The 26,308-nt window shown below is 42.4% G+C and overlaps 1 protein-coding gene across 1 annotated transcript; it reads left to right on the top strand.

Moving 5' to 3' along the window:
* LOC117412263 (bromodomain and WD repeat-containing protein 3-like) lies at positions 1-25,515 on the top strand. Its single transcript, XM_058989283.1, has 40 exons — positions 1-290; positions 379-437; positions 533-562; positions 752-811; positions 2,506-2,656; positions 3,352-3,450; positions 3,963-4,123; positions 4,476-4,697; positions 5,084-5,184; positions 5,345-5,415; positions 5,657-5,757; positions 6,235-6,275; positions 6,515-6,619; positions 7,056-7,209; positions 7,504-7,638; positions 8,009-8,137; positions 8,779-9,004; positions 9,593-9,757; positions 9,984-10,164; positions 10,313-10,406; positions 10,898-11,047; positions 11,141-11,217; positions 11,608-11,800; positions 12,553-12,669; positions 13,293-13,400; positions 13,531-13,655; positions 14,130-14,212; positions 14,490-14,601; positions 14,875-14,936; positions 15,302-15,457; positions 16,197-16,317; positions 16,944-17,069; positions 17,377-17,455; positions 17,697-17,750; positions 18,004-18,147; positions 18,406-18,558; positions 18,890-19,059; positions 19,270-19,367; positions 20,255-20,416; positions 20,758-25,515. Exons 1-40 carry the CDS (start codon positions 257-259, stop codon positions 21,438-21,440), a joined length of 5,292 nt encoding a protein of 1,763 aa, XP_058845266.1. The 5' UTR covers positions 1-256; the 3' UTR covers positions 21,441-25,515.
* The last annotated feature ends 793 nt before the right edge of the window (positions 25,516-26,308 follow it).

The raw sequence follows: 26,308 nt of genomic DNA, 5'->3' as shown, positions 1-26,308 counted from the left end.
TTTTTTTTTTTTTATTGTCAATGGCATTTTGTCCTTTGCAAAAATGGCTTCTATACCCCCCCAGCGGCCGGTAAAGTGATTGCAAGTTCCCAGTATTGCCTGGTGGGGGCATCGATAAACACAGCGCGATGCCGTGAAAGACAGAGAGGAAAAAGGCCGAACGCCGGGGAAACAATTCAACGGGCAATTTTATACAAACAAATAAAAACAACAATAGGAGTACAAATACAACTAATAGCGGCTCCCGGCTCGCAAGATGGCAGACATCCGCTGTTCACAGATCGAGGCTGGTTAGTGTCTTTAAATAGTTTTATATTTATATTTTTTATGAAAAGGCTTGTGTGTATAATTTTTTGTATGCTCCCCCTTTCTTTACAGATCTGTATTACCTCATTGCAAGATTTTTACAGTCTGGACCTTGCAAAAAATCGGCCCAGGTGAGCTAATAATTATCTATATTTATTGTAGGACATGTTTTTGGTGTTTGTTTTTAAGCGACACGATGTAATTCCCGTGTCTGTCTTCCCCGCAGGTCTTTGTAGAAGAGCTGGAAGAATACGAGGTAGGCAGCGCTGCTCCGACTCGCCTTGTGTGCGATCTTTATTCTCACATCTCATTTCCGCGATATCACTTTTCACGTGAAAATACTATTTCATGTTTGTTTGTTTTGGATTCGGGTTAAACCGGAAAAAAACATACGGTTGTGTAGTTGGAGGTTTGCGCTGTTTAACCGTGTGCTTCTTCCCCATAGCTCATACCGAAACGATTAGATTGGGAATCGAGAGAACATAAACGAAACTTCGATGACTGGGTAAGGATGTCATTAGAAAGTTTGAAACTTCTGTCAGTGTATTGGACAACTTTTTAATTAGTGAATTGGGCGTTTTATGTACAATTAAGAAATTCACTTGTAATAACAGAGACAATCTTTTTAATAATCTGAAGTCGGTTTGAAAATAGAGATTTACGGGTGAGTTTTTTTTTTTTTTTTTAAAGGTGAAAATCATATTTTGTATTGAAATAAACGCCTTATTGTGCATAATGGCAAGGGGGGGGAGGTATTGCAGGGCACGTACAGAGGTGGTGGACAGACGTCCGTCTCGAATTGTAGCCAATCAGTAGGGGACTTTCATTTGAAATGCAGTATTGTATAATGAAAGCCACCATCTGATTGGGCGATGCAATGAGACGCTTGAACTAAGTCTGCAGTGCGTGCTTAAATATTCATGAGCCGTGGCGAGGCTGGTGAGAAGAGCGAGGACTAATACGCGACTAAACACAGACAAAGAAAGCGGATCAGAACCGTACTGGAACCTATTAGACGGAGAATAAGTTATAAATCAAAAGTTTGGTTATAAATGTGTGCGCTTTTATTATAATTTTGACGTTTTAATCAGTTAACCCCTCAACACACGGAAAAACAAAACAAAACAAGCTGATTTGTATTGTAAAACACATTCTTCCTGACCTTGTTAAAATAATGTCACAGAGAACACCCTAACAAATAGGAATGGTCTGTGTGAAGGACAGCAGCTAGAGTTGAAAAATTGTCTGCACGTGTAATTTAAATAATGTTAAATGAACAATTATGCCTTGAGCGTTGTGATCCAAAAATAGTGACACGATTATTCTCAGAAAAGTTGTGTAAGTCATGCAGATACAGCATAACATAAATGTGTATTTCAGTGCTGTACTGAATTTATTAAGAGTCCATCTGGTTAAGTCTGCACGTTTAGCATATGTACACAGTAGTCAAAATATCAATGAATTATATGCAGTGTTCAGCTGTGATGTGTTTATTAACCATGTGTTGTTAAGTCTGTTGAAGTAACCCACAGCCTGACATTTGTTATTTTTTAAACCCTTCTACATTAAAGCCATATCAGTATTCATTACTTGATAACAGCTGTATGATGAAGTCCCTTCTGCTTTGCCTGGCTGTGAGCTTGTGTTGCAATGAAAGCATGTATCACTGTTTATTGCCTTGCATAGCTCAAGGTCGGCATGCAGTAGTTATTATGCACTAATAAGTAATAGGACCCAAATTACTCCAGTATAAAGAATCATGTTCTGGTGAATATGGAGGTGATATTTTGGGTATTTATTTATAAATCATTTGTTAAGTTGTTTAGGGAAAGCACTGTAAAATTAATAGAAATGCAGGCTGAGAAAGTAATTCTTCAATAGAATATAATGAAAATCTAATGGGATTTGTTACACTCTACTGGGATCTGCCCAGTAGAGTGTAAAGCTGTGTCTCAAGCTCATTTGAAGTGGTTCAGAAGTACACTATTGTGGGCAGACTTACAATGATCACAGTGGAGTATTGTGAAGGACACTTTTAGAGAGAGAATTAACCAGCCCTCACATTACACAGCTGTGCAAGTGGGGTCCAAGCATAGCATTGTTCTGGGTCTGATTAATGGCTTGTTGGAGTTGACTGTACAGGGGTGCTGCCACTCCGTTTTATATCATGTAACCTTCATTCTACTCGGTTTTGTGCAGATGAAAACCAATAAGCACATCCCAGCTGATTACTTGCTCCGAATCTGCCAGCGAATCGGACCCCTCCTGGACAAAGAGCTTCCTCCCAGTGTTCCTGGAGTTCAGACTTTACTGGGGCTCGGGCGACAGTCCCTGCTGCGCACAGCAAAGGGTAACAAATCCACTACTAGAAGCTTGCCATAGGAATACTGCCACTGCTATCCTTCCAGCAGCTTTTAAAAAGCACAAAATACCAAACTAAGATACATGTAACTGTGCGCAATACTTTAATGCTAATGTACCAAAGAGGAGGATGGGAGCGAACCAGTGACCCTACGCACTGCAAGCGAGCATCTTGCCCACAATGCAAGAGCCGGGCTCATCTTCAGTCATGGTTTTAGAACTTATAACCTCGTCTCATCTCACTGACAGGACAGAAGCTGTAATGGCAGTGCATCACACAACATTGATTCAGGAAGTCGAGCATAATGGCATACCGCCTTGCAAAGCATTGCTCAGTCTATTGTCACTTTTGTGTCCGCACCAATTTGACTAATGTTCATGGAAATCAGTGCTGGCATAGATTTAGCATGGGACTAGTTTGGATCTGTTGGTGTGTGAAAACTGGAGTGACTTCATTGTGAAAGCAGGGAGTGGAGCATCTGGGCTCCCACTGAACAGTTTTTACATATTTTAGAAAGTAGGTCCCTTTGAAGACCCTATTGAAATTAGATCTTTAGATGTTCCATGTCTATTATATTCTGCATGGCTGTTTGGTGTTTTGTCCTCCTGAGTTAATACAATACAAAAAGCCAAGTAGACAAATGCTCCAGAGCTGACCATTAATCTTGTTTGTTTAATTTGCAGGTTGTAGGCACCCAGTATGGAGCGGCCCTGCATTTGCAGCTCTACACAGAGGCAGACCGCCAGAACCTCCTCTGATCTATGGCAAACCACCAAATGTTGGTAAGTTGTTGTTACCCAGTCCATAACAGTGCTTGAAATGCAGGAACACTCTGTTTAATCACCCGCCTGACAGTTGTATTCCTGAAATGTGTTGTATCTGATAACTTGCTGCTTTTTGTATTGACATGTTCTGCCAGTAACAACTTGAAACCAAAGACTTGTGGGTTCTATGATGGTTACATTTATTTCTGCCTATATCTTTAGTGCTGCTAAGTGAATTATGAGTCACTTACCTAGTAAGGGGGATGCAAAATTTGCAAATTACAGGCTTACCTTGGTTACCAGTGGATACCTTGCATGAATATAAGTCATGATGACCCACTTTTTTGTTATACTGGCCCTCCTAAATATTTGTATATCCTTGCAAAGCTGTATGTTATGGACATACTGTACCTTGGTGGTGTGTTTTGGTTTACTATTTATGTAGCAAAGAGAATTGCTACGCAAACTATTGTAATTAAAGAAAATAAAATGGTCAATTTGGACTGACCGAACCCTTGCTTTACTTCCAGTGACCATCATAGGGGCCCGGCAGACGACTGGCTTTGCCCGCTTCAGCCACATCGTGCCCTCCTCCACCTATCAGCACATGAAGATGCACCGGAGGATTCTGGGACACCTGTCTTCAGTGTACTGTGTGGCCTTCGACCGAACTGGCAAAAGAATCTTTACGGTAGGTTGCAGAATCACCCAAAAGCCATACATGTTTCTGCGTTGTATAACCTTCTCATACATTTGAGTTGGAAAGCCAGGAGAAAATGCTTGAAAGTGCAGTTCATTGTTTTTTGTTTTGTGCATTAGATACCTGAAAATTAATTACCCAACCAGAAACTTGTAAATTAATTGAATTTTACCAGCCTTGCTTAAAAAAATAAATAAATAATCATAATAATAAAAAAAATTAAGTTAATTTGAAAAGATGTTGGTTTTTATTAATTTTTTTAATGGACAGTCAAGCTGAGGTAAACTATCTTTTCCAAGAAGCACCCTCGTGTACTGTAAATGTAATGTGTGTGTCATTTCAGGGTTCGGACGATTGCCTGGTCAAGATCTGGGCTACGGATGACGGCCGGCTCCTCTCGACCCTCCGAGGTCACGCTGCCGAGATTTCAGACATGACCGTAAACTACGAGAACACGATGATCGCTTCTGCCAGCTGCGACAAAATCATCCGCGTGTGGTGTTTGCGGACGTGCGCGCCTGTGGCTGTGCTGCAGGGCCACACGGCGTCCATCACCTCCATTCAGGTAGCGTGACAGGTCATTGATGGTGCCTTTAGGTGCTGTTGCATTAAAACTATTTGTTCCTAGTAAAGGTAATTAAGAAAGCAATACCTACAGTTGATGTAAGATAACTACAGTTGATCTTACAGTATGTACCAGAGCTTACCAGCAGTCTAGTGATACCGTTCTCAAACAGGATCGCTTTCCTTTAATTTTGAACCTCTTGCATGAGGAAGTTGGCTAGAGAACAACGTATTAATGTAAGGAGACCATTTCTTTGCTGCCGCACCCTTTTTTTTTTTTTTTTTTTTTTTTCATTGGGACTGGGAAAAGTGGTCTCAGTAGGTATTCATTTGTCGGTTATCCTAATACAAGTCTCAGTGAACTCTTCAAACTTGTATCTTGTTCAGTTCTCTCCGGCAACAAAAGGAACAACTCAATACCTCACATCCACTGGGGCTGACGGCACGGTCTGCTTCTGGCAGTGGCAGTCCCACAGCATGAAATTCAAGTAAGTGTTTGAATAGCATGATACTCCAGGACGTCCGAACAACCACCTTACTGAACAAAACGTTAGTACTTCATTGCGAATGAAGACTATAAAGAGTGACGTTTGCTTTGGGCGCGTGTCTCGTTAACGTTTCTGGTGGTGTTGTTTGTTTTTCATGCAGCGAGCGTCCATTTAAATTCACAGAGAGGTCCAGACCTGGAGTCCAAATCTCCTGTTCTTCCTTCAGTTGCGGTATGTATCCACCATGACATGTCTCCCTTTCCACTGTCTGTGTGAGAGGTGGGGCTGGAGCAACTACACGCTCCTTCGCACGCACACGCACTAAACAGTGTATCCTCTTTCCCTTCCACCACATTTCTGTTTTAAATCGAGATAATAAGAATGAGATTGCTTATTATCAATGCTCCAGGATATTGTTGGGTCTAAGGTGCTGTCCTTCAGATCAATAAACCCCCTTGCTGGCTTCTTCCAGGGGGAATGTTCCTGGCGACGGGCAGCACGGATCATGTGATCAGGGTCTACTACCTGGGCTCACAGTCTCCTGAGAAAGTGGCTGAGCTTGAGGCACACACGGTAAGGAAGCCCCTCTATGTTTTTCTGTCTTTAGTTTAAGTTCATTGTGACCAAAGATTTGTTGCCTGTTGAGGTCATGCTTCTTACTTGGTTTCCAGATGATATAACTCATTAATACTGGCTTCATACTTTATATGCAACTGTGTTCTGTGATTTCTTTGTCAAGTCTGATCATTGGACCAGGTAGAAGTAACCCTTTTTGAGGTGATGACTTCACATTTGAAGCATTTAATGCAGCAGGTGAAGAAATGTTGATGTTCCTTGTAGGCCAAAGCCAATAAATTTGTATATTGTGTGAATGGAAATGTAGTATGTACTTTGTAAATAATATACACAAATTTTCAGAGGAATACAAACGTAAACCTTATGAATCTAGCAAAAAAAAATTAAAATAACAATGAAACTATTCTTTACTAAGACTAAGTGGCTGCTAATATGTGTGTTTTTAACCCATATTTTATTTTGTATTGTTTCAAGGACAAAGTTGTGGCAGTGCAGTTTTGTAACAACAGCGACAGGTAAGCCTTTTGTATTTCTTCCATACAAAGAGGTGGGGGCAAGTAATGTGCCCTCCTTCTCCCACTGCAGCTAATACTGCCCCCCCGAATGGTAATTTAATAGCTTTAAAAACTAAAGGATTCCATTTATTTAGTTATGTTTGCAGTTACTGTAGTGCAAATAGAACTACTTTGCTGTGTGTGTAGCTGTGTGAGTGTGTGTGCATGCTGTCACTGAGCACTCCTATTTATGTCCCTAGCCTGCGGTTTGTCAGTGGCAGTAGAGACGGCACGGCACGCATTTGGCACTACCAGCAGCAGGAGTGGAAGAGCACAGCCCTCGATATGACTGCCAAGCTGCCAGGGTAGGTGATTCAACCAGGGTTTTGCTTAGGGCTCATCAGGCATATTGTCACTGCTGTGTTATAATGGTATACTGTAGGAAAATGTATCTCGCTACCACTTTATCATGTAATGAACATTAATTCACCCCAAACCTAAGTGGATAAATGGTTATGGCATTTTTAGAAAGAAAAACAATATTTCTGACACTTGTCTTTTGTGTAATATGGGAAAAGATTATCACAAAGTAAACGTGTGTATATATATATATATATATATATATATATATATATATATATATAATCCTGTGCATGCTTGTGATTATGTAGCCCACTTTCTAATTTGCATTGGGAGGAGCGAGTTTAATTGCATTGGGAGGGAGCGAGTTTAATTCTTTTTTTTGCCTAGATGCACACTGTAAACCATTCCTTAATGATCTGTGAACATTCTTCCTATTAGGAGCAATGTGGTGCCAGGGGAGGACAAGGTGACAAAGCTGAACGTGACGATGGTGACCTGGGACCGAGCTGACAGCACTGTCATCACTGCTGTCAACAACTACCTGCTCAAAGTGTGGAACCCATCTACCGGGCAGCTACTGCACGTTCTCTCGGTACAGACTGAGTCCTCTGTCTCCCCTTACTTAGTCATCCCCTCCCACTATTCCTCTTCTGCTTGCTTGCTTCATTCATTCATTATTTCTCCACAGTCTCTGTATTCTAATTTTCTTGCTGCTGTCTTGCTCCTATTCCACTGTGATCTAGTGACTGCTCTTATTTCCATTCCTTGTTCTTGGTCACTGAAATCATGAATTTCCTGAAATGAAACTTGCTCTCCTCCCTCTTCCCTCTCCCCCATGTTTGGCTTGCTGCCTGTACCATGCTGACCCCACCTCTGCTCCCCACAGGGGCATGATGATGAGGTATTTGTGTTGGAAGCCCATCCCTATGACTCCAGGATCATGCTGTCTGCAGGGCATGATGGGAACATTTTTATCTGGGACCTGTCCAAGGGCACTAAGATTCGCAACTACTTCAACATGGTGAGCCCTGTGCTAGACTTGTGTGTGTGCTTCAGTATCAGACAATCACTGTTAACAATTTTCTTATCCTGTGTACAGATGTCATGGTGTGCATATGACACACAACAACTCTAAAGTATAAGGAACAGCAAGACTTTCATTGTAGTTCCCGAGATCAGTTTTTGTGTTTTATGATGTTAACATTTCTTAAAATCCATTTTGCAGTTTGAGCAGCCACAAGATTCAAAATAGGAGAAATTACACACAAATAATCAAGTAACAGACTCCTCGGAAAAAGCTGATTTCAGAATTTCAAAGTTGGAGTCTATAACTGTAACCATATATGAGAACATTGTGCTGTATTTAAAAGCTGCGTGTCTGTCCTCTTCAGATTGAAGGTCAGGGTCACGGCGCTGTGTTCGACTGTAAGTTCTCCTCTGACGGGCAGCACTTTGTTTGCACCGACTCCCACGGTCACCTGCTCATATTCGGGTTTGGCTGCAGCAGGCCCTACGAGAAGGTGAGCTATGCTCTCTCTAGATCTTTTCATCTGATCTCAAGATCCAAGAGGAGTCCTAAGAGCTCATAATGAGCTAAATGTTTCCTCTGAGGAGTTTCAGCTAACGAGATTTCTCGGCACATTTCACTTCACTTGCACGCTTTCAAAAGAGGCCTGTGAAGGCAGTGCTCATTAAATCTGAACCTTGGGTACTGAAGTGATCAGTAATCTCCAATCCAATTAGTCGTCTTTTTAGGGAATGTTTCATAGGAAAAATAAAGCAAGGTAATGTGTAGCAATCTTTTAGCGCAGAACCCATTTATATTTGATTCCTGCTGAGTTTGGTATAACTATGAGTTTCTGTTTTAATTAAATTCTCTGGCATCCTCATGATGCTCATGAGAATATCTAGGGGTGGGTCCCTGTGGCTCACCTGGTAAAAGCATGGCTGTGTAGTGTGCAGGATGAGTCAAAATAATTGGACGCTAAATAAAAAGGAGAATATCTAGGGGTTTGGGGAAACATAGCTCAAGGTAGCAGCAGGAATAATCTTTTATTGGAAAACGGCCATCTGGTCACAAATACTAAACAAGTAGACACTTGGCGAGACCTGGTTTCTTTGATGTGTTTTCCAGTCATTTTGTTTGGCTGCTTCCCTGCAGATTCCTGATCAGATGTTTTTCCACACGGATTTCCGGCCCCTGATCCGAGACTCCAATAACTACGTGCTCGACGAGCAGACCCAGCAGGCACCGCACCTGATGCCCCCGCCCTTCCTAGTAGACGTTGATGGAAATCCCCACCCTACTCTCTATCAGCGCCTAGTGCCTGGGAGGGAGAACTGCAATGAAGAGCAGCTCATCCCACAGCTGGGTTACCTGGCCAACGGTACAGCTAAACACTCTGGGCAGGGTTCTGCATGTTACGGATTTCACATACATTGTGCAGAGCCGGGATGGAAATAAGACTCCAGTTGCATAGCAGTTTTACTAATTCCAGGTTTGAATATGAGCTTGATTAGCCACAGTTTATAGGTAACAACTCTGGTGTGTCTTATTAAACACATTGTAAAACCAGAAATGGAGCAAATTGTTATGCAATATGAGTCTTATTTCCATTCCTGCAGTGAATCAGTCCTTGGGTTCTATACACTATGCTATATACATACTTTGTCGAAATAAACTATTTAAAGTGTTATGCCTTTAATTAGTGCACCTTAATTGGCTATAACACGATTGCAGTAGAGAGTAACAGAATTGTTTAAGTGGACTGCTGAAGCTATTACTGCTAGTTAAATGACATTTGAGTAAAATAACATTTCCACTGCCTTAAGACATGTTCTGGAAATCGAACAGACTCATCCAAATGTTGTCCTCCAGTATCTCAATAACACGTGGGTTTGGGTAAGCTGCTGTAGTGTGTTCTGTTAGTGCTGAACCGCAATGCCTTAGTGTCTCAATGTCCTGGCTATTGTAGGTGACGGTGAGGTGGTGGAGCAGGTGATTGGCCAGCAGACAGCCGCAGAGCCGGAGGAGAGCCCTCTGGACGGGCTGATTCGACAGCTACAGCAGGAGCACAACCAGAGGGAGGAGCCTGCCGAGCAGGACCAGGGAGAGGAGCCCGGAGACAGCCACCCCAGGGGTAAGGAGCTCCCAGTCAACACAAACTGCTTTCATCCGTGTAAAACCAATAGACATTAACCAAAAAAAGAATTGGTCTTACTGGAAGGATGTGAGCAAAATACTACTTTTAAGCGTATTTTTATTGTATTAATGATTTTATTTAGAGCGTTCAGTAAATCATATATGCAACATAAGATTTGCAGTGCATTGCAGGTCGAAAGAGTAATTTGTTTTGTGTCTCACAGACCCGAGAAGCCCGGCTTTGATGGGCTCCCATCCTAATGTGGGTCTGAGGCGCAGCGGGCAGATAGAGGGGGTCCGGCAGATGCACAACAATGCCCCCCGCAGTCAGATGGCAACCGAGAGGGACCTGATGGCCTGGAGTCGCAGGGTAGTGGTGAACGAGATGCAACCAGGGGTCAGCAGGTAGGAATACGAGGGAGGGGGACTGGGAAGGACATGGAAATAAACTAATACACAAGCTAATGCTAAAGCTCGCAATTATCGGATTTGAAATAAAGCACATAATGTATTAATCTGAAGGATTGCAGCTAACTAGAACTCTCTGACCCAGGGTTATGGAGGAGTGTCGGGCAGCAAAGGGAGAGGCTGAGTACACTCTGTATGCTTTGGAGAGGCGGAAGAAACCATCCCACTCAGTGCAGAGGGTGAGTGCTCACATATTTTCAACTTGCTTGTACTGACAAGTTATCTGTGACCATGTAAGTGTACTGGAGTGGGTTAAAAAAAATGTGTATTTTTATATGGTTTAGTAATATCCAGTCAGAAGGATCATCAGATAGTAAGGCGGGCATGTCTGGAAGTTTAGAAAAATTTGGGCTTTTGTTCAATAGCTCACTATCTGATTACGTTAGCTCTTATCAGTTTCAGTCATCACATGCTAACCCCCACAGGATGTTTTACAACGGGGCCCATCTGAGAACAGTATATTGCAGATACACGACTGGTGGCAGTTGTGTATCTGCACAGATCGTTCATAGATCTATATACCTCCAAGATAGTGCACAGATTATCTGTAACCATTCTTTTGTATGATATAATGTGTTTAAAAGCCATAACCATTAGTTTCACTTGCAGCCTTAAAATATTTATATAAGAATTGGGGGAAACAAATACCCTTCTTGCTCTCCACCCCTAGAGCGAGCAGCAGGTTGGCAGCTTGCGCTCCCTGAGACGGACACAGCGCAAGCGGCAGCACGCTTACCAGACCCGCTCCGCCATAGACCACCCCCCACTGGACAGAGCGCGGAATTCCCAGTCGGATGAGGAATCGGAAAGCTCCCCAGAGGTGACTAGCCAGTCTGTGTTACTTGCATGCTGCACTGTGGTGGAAAGCCGTTCCCTGCAGCTCCCTCATCTGTGCTTTGTGTCTCTGCTGCAGGACGACGAGGTTTTGGACGCCAGTAATGTCTCTTCAGAGGAGGGAGAGCCGGAGTGGCAGAGTGACAGCAGCTCCAGGTAAATCCCTCTAGATGATAATGCGCTCTCTCTGATTTGCTGTGCTAGTGGGGCCCTGGGAATGTTGCTTCTATTTTAAAACATCTGTGTTACTTTTGGTGAGCTATCTCAGATTTACCTTTGATTTAAAGGCAAATAAAGATTCTTCACAATGTTTGTTTTGCATACCCATTTATGGAAATGCAGCTCATGCTGGCAGTTCTCCTTGCTCAACTATTCAATGCTCTGGCCATGGTGGTCCACAAGCAATAAAACCCACCATTCTCACAGACCAACAAGATTAAAGGATACAGGAGAGAAGTATTATCTGTGAAAACGAATAAGTAGATCCTGTCATACTGACTGGTCCTGGCAGTGTCCGACCCTCCCATTTACTTGGCTGTGGTGCAGTTGTTTTAGCGACTCCTCCAGCGAGTATTCGGACTGGACGGCGGATGCAGGGATCAACCTGCAGCCTCCGAAGAGGCAGACGAGGCAGGCAGCGAGGAGGGTCCGCAGCAGCTCGGAGGAGGAGGACGAGGACCACGGCAAGGAGAGGAAGAGGCCGGAGAAGCGCAAGAAACCCAAACAGACCAAACGGAAGGTAATGCACGGAACAGAGGGCAGGTGCTGAGAGTGCCTGGTAATTTGCTATTCTTACTTACTATCATAGAGAAAAAGGTGAGGAAGCAAATTTGAATCATGCTGTGCATTGAAGCCCTTAGGGGCAGAATTGAGCACTGATGCCTGTGCAGCAGTAATATGCTTCCCCCACCACCCTACAAAAAAATAACTTCTTTTTCAGAAGCAATTTTACTGGAATTAAGTATGCATGGTGTGAAATCTACGCAGAAACAAATATACTGAATTAAATTGGAAACGGATAAGAAATTAAATACTAGAAAAATGTACATGATAAAGTATCCCTGCAATGTTTTTTTAGCAATCTAACAAACCACAATCTTTTACATTTGTGTGTGTGTATATGAACCTGAGGCAATTGGCCTATTTTGTATTGTCTTCAGAAGGGCCCAGGTACCCAAGGGTCTCTCTTGAATGTAAACAGAGGGAGTTTCTTTCTTTGTAGTTGTCTGTGGTTGGTAATGTGCCCAGTGGTTAACCACATCTCTGTGTCCGTCTACAGCTGTGTGCAAAAAGGTGCAGAGACTGGGGAGGAAAATATATAATCCTGTGCATACTGGCATCTCAGTGAGGCCTCTGGGGTTTGTTGAACGTAGTACTGCTTAACCTCTCTGTCAGCAGGACACCTGCTGCAAAGACATAAGCAGACTAACCAATAGTTCTAGTAGTAACGTAATCCTATATATATTCATGCCCCTTATTTTCCCCATGTAGAAGCCGAATGAGTCGCTGGCAATGGCTGGAGACACGGGCGATGAGTGGCTGCCCCCGCAATGGATCATGGACACCATTCCACGCAGGTCTCCCTTTGTGCCACAGATGGGAGATGAGGTGAGGCTGGCACACTTGAGTTGACATGCATGAAATGCATACAACAATGTTATTCTACCCTCATCTGGTTTGCAGCTGACGTTCCCACATGTCACATTTATTTTAGCTTTATCTTGCAAAACTTCTTTTGCATATGTTGTGGTCTCTCATTGGTTTAGCGAATCTTAGGAACTGCCGTTTTAATGTACATTTGTTATTGAACATACTGTAAATGTAGAATGGTTCTGATGTCTGGCAGTGCAGTAGGGGCTATATTGCCCTTGTCTTTGTCTTTGTACTGATGCCTCTGAAGTGTTAATGTGTTGGCAAGAAAGCTTCCCACATTCAACAATCGTAGCAAAAAGACAACCCTATTAAAACTAATTTAATGTAAATAGTTCCAGTGTCCCGTATGGAAGTAAGGCATACAAAAATGATGTAACGACATACTGTTTGAAACGTCCGTGTAATAAGTTTTCCCGCACTTGTTTCAAGTGGATTTATTGCAAACCTTTTCAGAGGTCTGCAGTGTTGAGAACCTGGTAATAACCAAACCAGTGTCTTTTCAGCCTCGCCCTGAAGTTGCGACAGGTAGCAGAGCTTCCGTTCTGAAGAGGCACTCTGTCTGTCTTTGTCCTCCCCAGGTGATCTATTTCCGCCAGGGTCATGAAGCCTATGTGAGAGCAGTGCGCAGGTCCAAATCCTACAGCATCAACCCCCAGAAACAGCCCTGGAACAAAATGGATCTCCGGGTGAGTGACTGACCATGTAACCCCTCCGGATTCCATTCATGCTTCATGTAATGAATCAACAGCTACAGTAGGACTATTTTTGAAGGCACTTTTGCTATTTGCTGCTGAGACGGTTTACATTTATTTTCAGGACCAAGAATCTGTGAAAGTTGTCGGGATCAAATATGAAGTGGGACCGCCTACACTGTGCTGCCTGAAGCTGGCGTTTCTTGATCCAGTCTCTGGAAAGATGACCGGGGAGTCCTTCTCTTTAAAGTAGGTGGTTTCTGAATCCCTGCAATTCCCTGATATGGAGAAGCCAGTGATGCAGCATATACACAGGCAGAAGCAAAAAGGTTTAGAGTGGCTGTAGCTAACATAAATATAATAAATCAAACCTACCGTACACTGCTGTTCGTTATATTGGTCTTTGAAAAAACTTTCTCATGTTTAAATCCTGATATCTGATTTTTTTAAAAAAAAATAAGCTTAGTTTTTAAAAAATAAATAAATAAATATATAATAGTAATTGCTGAGATAAACAAACATGTTAGGAAGTGAAACTGTAGCAGAATTCATATAGTATTTGCCAAGGAAGCTGAGAACTTGCTTTAACCTATTGCAGGACCAGATACTAAGTTTTGAAAAAATTCAATACATATTGTTGCGGAATTGCACTCCACTCTGAAACGGACACTTGAAGCAAGCCTTTTTTTTTTTGTTTTTTTTGTTTTTTTATTCAATTTGCAGGTATCACGACATGCCAGATGTTATTGACTTCTTAGTTCTGCAGCAGTTTTACAATGAGGCGAAGGAACAGAACTGGCAGTGTGGTGAGTGTGCCCCTGTGTAGCTGGAGTTGGGATGGTGCTGTGCAAGGGGGTGGCTGTACAGCTCTTGTGAGGGCAGTGGGCGACTCCCTCAGTACAAATTTGGGGTTATTGAAATAGTTACTGGTATGTGAAGACCCGCGAGAAAAGGCTTTCATTTAGTGGTGACGTGAAGAATAAGGAAGGGGGAAACTTTGCTAGAGTAACATAGGATTGAGATCAACTTGCAGCATTGGTCTACAACGAATCTAATGGGCTGTGCTATGTGTGCTGTCTTCAGGGACCAAGTTCCGCAGTATTATCGATGATGCCTGGTGGTTCGGGACAGTGGAGAGTCAGCAGCCCTTCCAGCAGGAGTATCCAGACAGCCTGTTCCAGTGCTACACTGTCCAGTAAGAATCAGAAGCTCACTCATACACTCTGCTTGTATTCTCATATCAATATGTTTTTTTAAACCATCATTGTTTACAGCTGTCCCTGCAATTGTGGCCTCTAGCGGACAGAAGTGCACAAGAATTAGTTTTACTTCTTCTTGGCAACAATAACCTGTAGTTGATGGATCTGGTCGATGTCAATTACTCATTGGTTATTAATGCTTCGTTAGCACGCACTGGTTCACAGTGAAAAGCTGTTCAATTCTGAGGTTGTACTCCGTGTTTTATTAGGTGGGATAACGGTGAGCGGGAGAAAATGAGTCCCTGGGACATGGATCCCATTCCAGATGAAGGTATGATTGCAATGTAGATGGGTTGTGTAATCAACGTTGTATGTGTCTTACCACAGTATAGGTGGAAGTGCCCATACATATGCATGACACGCGTCAGAGGTTAATTGTATCAAAGCCGCTTCTCCAATTGAGGAAACTAGTGTATCAGATTATTTTCCACATGATTTGAGATTGATGTGCCTAAAATACTTGTTTTCTCAGTGGGTTTTTTATTCTAGATCCTAAACCGTGGAGCTGCCTCATTGCTATGTCACTCCTACTCCTTGGTGCAGTTCCGCTTACTGTGGTAACTGAACTCCCAGTGGAGAGAGAACCCTGCCTTTCTATCTCGCACCCACCTAAAGCTTCTCTCTCTTGCCCTGCAGTGCCGTTGCCAGATGCAGTGGGGGATGGGGTGCCAGTCACGGAGGAGGAGCTGAAGGCCCTGCTCTACAGCCCTCAGGAGGGGGAGTGGGGGGCTCGCACCCGTGACGAGGAGTGTGAGAGGGTCCTCCGGGGCATCGATGATCTCCTCACCCTCGGTGCGTCCCATCTCTGTGTGTCTGCAGTATGGCTCCTGTGTGCAGTATGTGATGTTTGAAATATAGATCGACGACGGATCTCTTTAAAGTTACTCTTCAAACACAATTACCAGTGAAGCCGTGGGTGCAAGTACATCTTCTCAAGTTATTCAAGTCTTAGTGTCCCTGCTGGTGGAAACATCAAATGCTCTTTTCTCAGTGTAAAATAGTGGGACTTATTAAATATTTGCACTGTGCACATTAATTGGCTGTTTTTAAAGGGAAGGTATCTGACTAATACTGTTGTAAACCGTTTTTTTTCCTTCTGTGAAAGTGCTGTTACAAAGACTTTTCTCTTTGGATGCATATCAACATAGAATTACAGCAGAAAAGAATAGAAACAATCTGTTTAGGAACACTTTTTAATGAAGTTTTACTTGAAATAGGAAGACAGGTGAGTTATTTACATCACAAGAGAAGCAAGATAAAGACACAGTCTTCAGGTTGAAGTCAGAGTATTGAGGACCAGTATACAAACAATAATTTTAAAAAAGGTATGTTTTTATCTATTGCAATGGATAGAAAGGGTATAGCGGGTGATCAGTAGTCTTTGTATTTATAAACCAGGACAGCTGTGTTTGAACAGAATCGGTACCTGATTGAATAAGTTGGTGTATATATAACATAGTATGCACAGATTAACTCTCATCCGATAGAGACAGATTGTTGGAGTTGTTTCTTGCTTACTGTCCCTCCTTAGACATCGCTAAGGCCTTCACTTCCCCGGTGGACCTGCGTGACTACCCTCTCTACTGCACAGTGGTTGCCTACCCCACAGACCTCGGCACGATCAGGAAGAGACTGGAGAATCAATTTTACAGGTACGTTCCATAGCTTTCACAGTGATACAAGCATAAGTGTAAATAACTTCTGTAAGAATTATTAACCAATCGTGCAACAAGAAGGAAGCCCAGTAGTTTTACGCAATTAATGAAGGGCTTCCAGAAACGAAGGTTTACTCGTGGATCCGATAGGCAGCGGATTGAAATCAAATTAGTCCTTGCTTGGTGTATGAAAGTTAAAACCTGTCTAAAACCCAGTCCTAACTTGTTATAGTTAGACTTATTCATGGTGTGATCAGTTCAGAGCAGATTTAGAAGGGGCCTAATGGCTCACTTTTGGCTGGTTCAACCCTAGTCAGGACAGCTATACTAAATGCTTGTGCTAACCACAAAGACATGGCTGGTGATACTCTGGGTTAGATACTTGTTTCAGACCCCCTTTGTTCAGGAATATTACAGGAAATGACCAGGTGACAGACATTTGATTTCCAATTAGCTGTATATTGTAATACTGCAGTTGCACTTGCAAACCAGGCTGAATCCAGTAGATGTCAGGTTCGACTTCGCGTGGTGGATGTCTGTTTGGCTGAGGGCTGGCCAGTAGAGTTGGAATCCTACTGTGAAGGCAGTGATGCGCTCACTAACTGTTCTGTTGCTTCCCCTAGGCGGATCTCTGCTCTGATGTGGGAGGTGAGGTATATTGAACACAACAGCAGGACCTTCAACGAGCCCGAGAGCCCCATTGTCGCCTCGGCCAAGATCGTCACTGATGTGCTGCTCCGATTCATAGGGTCAGTGTGAGGGGTGGGGGGCTTGGCACACGATGAAATGGAGGAAAAACATTTGAGTGTTTGTAAATGGTGTTCTCTACTATAGATTCTACTGAATCAAATATAGAAAGAGAAAGACCAGCACTGTGTCTTATGGAAATCATTCTGTCTGTAAATAAAGTAGAAGTATGTCATGTAAATTGTGTCTTGGTTCCAACCCAAATGTGAACTGTGCTGCTCGACAGCATTCGTCATATTCAGAACAAATGCACAGATTATTACCGTAAGTGATTGCTCACAAAGCCTGTATCTTTTGGACACTGAACAGGGACCAAAGCTGCATGGACATCCTGGAACTTTATAGTAAAGTGAAGACGGAGCTGAGCAGTGCAGACGAGGAGGAAGAGGTAAGGAGGATTCTGTATGTTGATACAGTACAACTAGTCACTGGAAACAGAAGCTTGTGAAGTGTTTTAATCAAAATGAACATCTTTTGCTGCAGGCTTCCCATGTCTATATTATCCCCTGGTGTATCCCCATGTTTTCTGCATTAAGTAACTTTGCAAACAGGTATTTTTCCTAGACTACCCTTGATTAGGCATGATTAGAGGTCTGCCATGTTGAAAGCAGACTTTATTTTATTTTTAGGAGGCCGATGTGGATGTAGACTCTGATACTCCGGGGACCTCTACTGGACATAAGGTGGGTAGCAGCCATTTATTTTCCCTTTTAACAAGAGCATAGCTTTTTCTTCATTTAGATAAATAATACATACATAAATAAATATGGCAGTCGGGGGGTGCGATATGATTCACAGTCAGAAATCATTTAGATGTGCACAAGGAAGTACAGGACAAAAAACATGGAACCATTGCTGGGACCTGGGTGATAGTGATATAATGGCCTTGTTGGTTGGATGCACCTTTCCAGGATGATTTTATTCCTTGTTTTTCAGTCTACGCCGAAGTACTCAAAGAGGCAGAGCTCCCGGCTGGATGTGGGTGCCTGGAAGGAGCAGTGCCGAGAGCTGTTGAACCGAATGTTTGAGAGGGAGGACTCCGAACCGTTCAGACAGCCCGTCGACCTCTTTGCCTATCCGGTACGAAAGCCACCCAGATTTGACCATGTGTCCACACAATCCTACTGTTCTTAAAGAGGGAGACCTGACTTGCAGTTCCATTGTTTTCATCCTACAACCTCTGGATTTGCAGATAGTTAACAGAGGAATAATAAAAGTCTTTTCTCATAAGGGATGAGAAAAGTGAGTTGCAGAAATGAAGTCCATTTTACAAGCCCTCAGCTTTGTTGTATGTGTGCGTGTGTATTGTGTTCTGGGTAATGATACCTGTCCCTTCAGGATTACCGGGATATTATCGACACACCGGTGGATCTGAGCGTGGTCTCTGAGACGCTGGCCGCAGGGAACTATGAGAACCCCATGGAGTTCAGCAAGGACGTGAGGCTGATCTTCAGCAACTCCAAGGCCTACACTCCCAACAAGAAATCCAGGGTGAGGCGCTCCCACACTCGCCTCCAACTCCCACAGCAACGCAGTTGTATACAGTCTGGAATAACACACAAACCAAAATGGGCCCCCCCCCCCCCCCCCCCTTTTTTTTTTTAACAGTACTGTTTTTAAATGTAAAATAGTTGACTAAATTTAACTTTAATTGAAAATGTACTTTTTACCACCGTTTAACATAGATTTACAGTCTATTGAAACCGCAAACCTTTTCTGAAAAATATTGTAACCAGCTTTGGAAGGTTTTATAATGAAAAAATCTGCATACATTTGTTCTGGAGTTTGTTCAGAAGTAATGGTGTGTCTGCCTCTCCCCCAGATCTACAGCATGACTCTCAGTCTGTCTGCCTCCTTTGAGAACCAGATCCTGCCCATCATCTCTGACTACAAGTCCGCAGTGCAGGGGCAGAGGCGCAGCCGGCAGAGGATGAGCTACCGCAAGAGACTGAAGAGCAGCAGCAGCTCCCCCTCCACCAGCCAAGCCTCCAGGTGATTCCTTATCCAACCCTATTCGCGCTTGACAAATCCATCCATACTACTGCAAACTCTGCAAAGCTTTGTGGGGCTGATTTTGTATGCTTAGCTGGGGTTAAACTTGTTCAATAATCGGGCACTGAAGGTGGCACCTATTTTTTATTTATTTGTTTTTTTTCTCATGATTCCTTGAATGTGACGCACTGTTTTCTTCTCTCCTTCCAGTCCGAAAGGAAAGCACAAGCAAGCCAGGACCCAGCCTAAATCAACCCCAAATACCTCATTGTCTCTAACCAGGACCAGTTCCACAAGGTCATCTCAAGGTGAGTGTGGAAAAGTTTAATTCATGCCAGAAAAAAGTATGTAATTAAGCTTGTTTACATATACACTCAACCCTCATTATATCGCCTCTCGCTATACTGCGGATTCGGATATATCGCGGTCCTGGAGTTGGCTTCCCAATTTTACAGTCTTAACTGTGCAAAATTAGCTGCAATATACATAGGCAAATTCACTTAGAATTTCTATTTGTTTTATTTTGTACTGCACTTCACAAACAAATACACAAAACATTTAAAAACAAAGCATTCATATTGTACTGTTATCATACACACACATTGTACAATAACACAAAGCAAATTAAATATCTACGTTTTTTATTTTATCTAACAAGGTGTTCACTTGTGGCAGCAATGCATTAGCAAAAGTCACAGGGCAGTGATGTTAGCACCCTAGCAACAAGACTCCAATGTTTAGAATGGATTCTTTCAATGCAGTGGGTTTCTGCATTTGAGAAAGGAGAGGAAGACTCAAGAAACTAATTGGAGACTTAAGTTGATGAGAAGCAAATACCCTCCACAGTACAAATTAAAACGGTCTGCTGCTTTTTATACATAAAATGAGAAAAAGCAGGTTGCGTAGAGGATTTATATTGGACCCTGATGCCCCCGATAAAACGAGGGAGTGGTTGTACAGTATTTGTTAGCCTATTTGTTTTTCTATGGGTCTCTCGCTATATCGCAGCCCTCGATATATAGAGGATTTATATTGGACCCCGACACCTGTGTGATATCGAGTGGGTGGTGTATTACTTACCTTGCTGTTTTCTGTTCTCTGCTGCACAAGATCTTAAAACATCCCTGCCCATAAGTACATTGAATGAATAGAAGTAGTATAAGTTTTTTGTTTCCCCATGATATTATCCTTTCAGCTTCAGAAACGACAGAGGACCCAAGCTGCTCTGTGATGGGTGAAGATGAAGATGAAGATGAAGACAGCCAGCCTTCCTCAACGAGCTCTATCACTGCCAGCAGAAGTGGAGGAGCCGGGGCCGAGCGGGTGACAAGAAGCCGCACCACCCCTAGCAAGCGAGGTAGGGGGCGACAGAGAGGATTTACAGGGCATTAGACTTCCTCCAGGAGTTCTGTACACTTTTAATGTCCATCTAGTTGGTCTCAATGTCATGTATTATCCTGCTAGGGATGCAATAGAGGTGGTCTGTCTGTGTACATCTAGAGACCTCCTTGTACAGTTATGATGAAACGTGTATAGCACAAGCATCTGCGTATTTGGACACTGTCTTGTCTGTTGCTCTTACATTTTGATATTTATCTCTAGAGAACTGCTTAACCAGTATCTTTTTAGTTCAAGCTTTAAACAGATTATTGATGTATCTCCAATTTTATTTTTCTGTTGATTTATTTTTAAATTCAGTTCCTTCTCCCAGTGGACCATTGACCAATGGGGGAAACCGGCCCCTTTGTGCCTCCGCCAAGAGAAAGCTGGCAGTGGACTCTGACACTTCGGACATTGAGAAGCCTCAGGGAACAGAATCCAGCTTGTCCACTTCTTCGTTGTCATCGTCATCCTCCTCCTCCTCTTCCTCCTCCTCTTCCTCAGGCAGCTCGAGTTCTGGGAGCAGCAGCAGCAGCAGCGAGGGCTCAGAGTCAGACCAAGAATTCATCGACGGAGGAGATCATGACTACAGCAAGGCCATCCGCCCCCGCCTCACCCGCAAAACCAAGAAGGCAGCCAGGCCTGTCTCTGCAAACTTGAAGAAAAAGAAAAGGGAGGCAGCGCGGGGCAGGCAGGCAAGTCGAAGGAAAAGGCCCCGGCTAATGGAGGATGAAGAGGAGCAGGAAGGGGGTGAGGAGGAGGAGGAGGAGCAGGAACTGGAACTGGAAAAGGTGAGGGGAACCCGCAAGTCAGCTGTCAAAGAGTCCAGGATTAATACCCGCAACCAGGGCAGGAGAACCGTATTGTACAATGACGACTCGGAGGACGACACCTCTGTGCCAGCGGAGGACCCCCTCAACCTGGGCATGTCCCGCTCTGGCAGGGTGCGCAAGATGACTGAGAAGGCTCGGGTTAGCCATCTCATGGGCTGGAATCACTGATCTTTTTTTGTGTTTTGTTAGATTTTGTTTTTTTAAAGAAAGAGACACTTTAAACTATTTAAAGAATTTTTACTGCAGGGATTTTTTTCTAAACGTACAGTTTTTATACAGGCATGCGTGGGGCGGGGAGGGAGTGGGAGTTTTTACTCAAATTGACAGTGGTGCTCTAAATCTCTTGCCAATGATGCACTTCTTTTAAATACAACACTCCACGAGCCTTACTCGCTAGGGCCTTTAAATGCACTGAACACATCTCCGTCCCCCTCCCTCCCTCTCAAAACATTTCCATAAACTCTTGCTACCAAACCAGCTTCTGTTTTTTGACACAAAAGAATTGTGGATACCAAAAAAAACAATCGATATTGTCTTGTTTAAAGAGTAAGGGAGGTATCTGGAGCGGTGGAGGTTGTTAAGAATACTGGCTGATTTGTTTTGCTATAAGGGATTTCTGGCTACCCCCCTTCCCATTGTGGGACACAATTATTGGCCTGTTGGCCTTATCTCATAGGGCCTTAACGGATCTGCCACATTTCTAGCTAAGAAATATTTTCATGAGTTTTTTTTAAATGATCCATTTCCCTGTGTCTTGTTGTTTTCATCCCCAAACCCCTCCTTGCAGGTGCATCTGTTCTAAACTGAGCAGCCCTATGGTAAAGAGGGCCACACATTGACTTCATCTGGAATGAAATGGCACTTTTTTGTTGTTAATTTTTTTTTTTTTTTGGTATAATGTTGCTTTGCCGTGGCTTCAACAATAAGTAATAATGATTGCACAATATCAATCTTTTGAGGCAACTGTAAAACTAAACCGAAGCAAAAGAGTGGCTGCCATTGAATTCATGTTGAATGGATTGACTTTATTAACAACCTGACGTTTTTTGCCTGCTTTTTTGGGGTGGATCAGGAGTTTCTAAATCTCATCACTTCACAGACAAGTAACAAACCATGGTTGGTGTCTGCATAAGCCTGAAACCTACAGTGTGTATATTTTAAAAAGTGAAGGGATGCATACATAAAGTTGTATCCTGTTCAAAGACACCTATGAAATATCTCAAAACAAATGGTGCCAACTCCAGATCTGTTAAACTTCTACAGGGCTTTTTATATGTATTTAAATTATTTCTTTCCTGAAGCATTAACTAAAAAATGAATGGCCGGTTCTATTGTACAAATATGTATGGTTTTACAGCTCTTCCCATAATATACACCATCCATGTTGATTAGAAGGGCAAACCATAAAACAGCAGATAGCTATGCTACCTAACTGTAGCAGGATACTGGAATCCGTGTAGCAGAAGAGAACTCCATGTTCTAGGTACTAAATCTACTTGACACAGCTTATGAGCAGGACTCTACTTAACTGGTAGCAAAAACAAGGTGCGTAATCTGTATAGGTCTACCTGTACATCTATGATAAAAAAAAAGTTTACTGTATTTTTCTATCTGTCTAAATCTGGAAAGGTTGAGAGCTGCCTATACATGTAAACTCCTACTAGGATGTATGTGAGCTTTTAATAATTGCGTGTGTGTAGCTAACTGTCTTTAATGAGTGACTAGATTCAAGGCTGCTTAAAATCCATTTCCAGATGTTTTTATAGTAGTACAGATGTGCAGAAAATGGTGAACATAAAGATGCAATATTAATATTTGGACTCCAGGTGGCACCATGTGCTAGATACAGTATGTAGTATGACTGTTCACAATGTGTTATGTTTTTATTTATTTAAAAATATATATTCCTGGATCACCGTTGATTTTGAGCAGATCTGCTTGTAGGAAGGCGGGGGGGTAGACCTGTGCTTTGAGCACGTCGGACCAACTGTGAAGCTGCGTATTCTAGTGAGTCTGTACCTGGTTTAGCATGTGAAAAGTAGTCTGAATGCTGTGTAGTAGGAGACGTGGAATACTCTAGATCAGGGTGTGCTAGAACAATCTAGATGTTTCCTTGATGGTAGGTTGGTGGTCAGTATGTTTACAGAATCCATGAACTAGCAGGCTTCTGCTTGTTTTGTTATTTGTGTGTACATAACGTCTTTTTGTAAAGCCATTTCTTTTTTTTTTTCTTTATTACAGCATCGTTGATGGTGTTGCTTTGATCAGTGTGTCTTTGTTTCATTTTGAAATTGGTGGTGCTAGGTAATTTATTGATCAGGGAAAGTGCTAAAGATTTCCAAACTTTTTTCTTTTTTCATTGTTTAATTTGTCTGCAATGCAAATGGGGTCTAAGACAGATTTTCGGTCTTCTGTAGTTAGTAATATTAAGCCTTTCTAGCCGACAGTGTTAACTGCAGTAGGAAATTGCCAAAGTTTTTTTTCTCCAATAAAATAAAAGCATTATGTTTTTGCTACTATGACGTATTCATGTAGCACCATAGAATTGTAGCATTAGATCATGTTTTGCTTTAGGCTGACAAATTGATGGATAAGAGTTTGCCTCCGTGTGACTCAACATTTAAACCACTTTCTTACGGCTGGGTCAAATTAGTGGTGCTATTATCAGTATTACCCTTGTGTAGCTATTCACAAAGGGATATTGTTTGGCTAAACATAGTTTCTATAGAGGGCCTTTCCACCAAGCTGGGCTGAGCAATACTGAAGCTTCCTAGCTTGCCAAGAACACCAGAGTAAATAACCTATATGACAAGCAGAGCTAAATCTGAGCATTGACACCTGTATAAGCACTGCACAGCACTCGCATACATCCCTGGAGAGCTAACCATTCAAACAGGGTCTGACATCACACCTGACCCAATCCCACAGAGAACCTGTCAGTCCGAGTGCTAGGATTACTGACCACTAAAAAAAAAAAAATACAAGGGAGTGTGAAATGTTAGCTAGGAACGCCTTGTTACTTGACATTGTTGAATACTGTGGGTTTGATTCTTGTTTTAAAACAAACTGTCGGGTATGTGCTGGACAAAGCCCATTTTGTGGTGCCTGAATCTACCGATGGCTGTGTCAAACTCGCCATTCCTCTCCCCCTTAATTATACATGCACAAAATGCCTTATTTAGTATTACCCTTATGAGCCAATTTGTACATAGTAGTGCATAGGCTACACGAGTTACCTAAATCTACCATAGCTCAATTCTTAAGATGGCGTTTATAGTGCTAAATAAAAACCTGTTCTTGGCATGTATAAAAGTGAATGGAGGGTGAATGCATTGGAACCCTTTCTACACCTTTCTGTGGTAATAAATAAAGCTCTGGTTTGATGGGGATAATTCCTTTGGGCTTTCCATGTGCATTACAGTCTAAGCAGGTGCTGCTTTAAAGGCTGTGATTGGCTTCTGCCAATTCCTTTACATAGCTATGCCTTGGTGTTTCTTTAATGTGTTTCCATCACCCTGCAATATTGCTCAATCTGGGATTTTACGCTTTGCCAGCACTTGCCACAGTGCAGCTGTGAGATTCCGAGTTAAAATTGACATCATTTGCATGTTCATGTCTTGCGTGTGCCAGCGTCATTTGCGTGGATGGAATGCATGCTGCTAGTTTCCCCTTGTATAGGGCAGCATGGCGGTATACTGCAGATCGAAACTAGCCATTCAGAAGTTGAAGGGATTGCATGGTATTCCAGTCCATAGAAGCTTTAGATCATACAATGAAATGGAAGTGTATGAAGAATAGGCTTGATCACTGATGTCCAGAGGTGAGAAGGTTTGTTTTGTGTTTTGATTTTTGTTGCCTCCCGCTCCCTGTCAATGTTCAGGTTTACAGACGTGTAGTTTTCCCTCAAGGTGTATTCAAGCGGGCTGATTTATGTGTGAATGACGGGACAGCGATGCGCCAAATCCTTCTCCTTGACCATCTCAGGATCCTTTCATATAAAAGTTCAGGGAATCTTTGAATTGCCGACGGCAGACCAAATGTAATATTTATATGCAATGAGATGCCTGTGGCTTTTAGTTTTGTTTGTTTTTTACTGTACAGATAAAGGAAATGACATGTACATTTTTGTAAAGTTTTCATTTTGATAGAGGTTCTGATTCTAAAATGTGTGTATTATGTACTTTGTAGTTGGTTTTTCATTTTCACTGGTAGGCTAATAAAATTGTGAACCCATCTTTTACAAGATTGCATCTTTTTGCGTCTTTCTTATTGTCTCAAATTATTTCAGTTGAAGTTCTAGTATTCCAAGCCCTCATTTAATTCAACTTAAGTATTTTGTAAGAGCATTTTACAGAACCAAGGACTTCACTTGGATTTCATTTTTTAGGGCTTATTTTTTCTTCCAGTGTTGTAAAATACTCCAGCTGTGGCCTATCCCAGGGGCGTGTAGTTTTATCAAATCTAAATTAAATTATTCTTACATTTTATAGATTAACCTAAATCTTTCTTCTTTTCACAAGAATCTTGAAATACCTCAAATTCGTAAACTGTTTCTTATTAACAAGCGAGTTCACTTGCCTGTCAATTAACTTCCACAATCCAAACTGTAACAATTGTGTATAAAAAAAAAGACCTCTAAGTGCAAACAGCAGTCTAATCTGTCAGAGTGTTTCCTCGATGCCTTATTCCCTGCACCACCTCTGGGTGGAACCTTAAAACTCCAGTTGCCTAGTAGCAGGTTCTGTTTTTATTTTTTCTTGTGCATGACCTTGCTTGGATCACCTATTCTGTTATGGTAGCCATAAAATTAAACAAACAAAATAAAAGGACAATGGAACATCTTCTCATTATGTTTACTTGAATCTTGAGAGTGCTGAAGAGACCATGAAAGGAAGGTGTGTATTCCTTAGTGGTTGGAGTTGGGACAAAAAAAAAAAAAAGTTAGATTGGAAGAAAGGCTTTAAAAAATATGGCCCAGTGTGTTGGGTAGACAAACAGGTAAAGCCTTCATGATGTTAAGATTGTGTTATGACACC

Source organism: Acipenser ruthenus, chromosome 16 (genome assembly GCF_902713425.1).
Source record: "Acipenser ruthenus chromosome 16, fAciRut3.2 maternal haplotype, whole genome shotgun sequence".
NCBI lineage: Eukaryota > Metazoa > Chordata > Actinopteri > Acipenseriformes > Acipenseridae > Acipenser > Acipenser ruthenus.
This window is presented reverse-complemented; position numbering and strand designations above follow the sequence as displayed.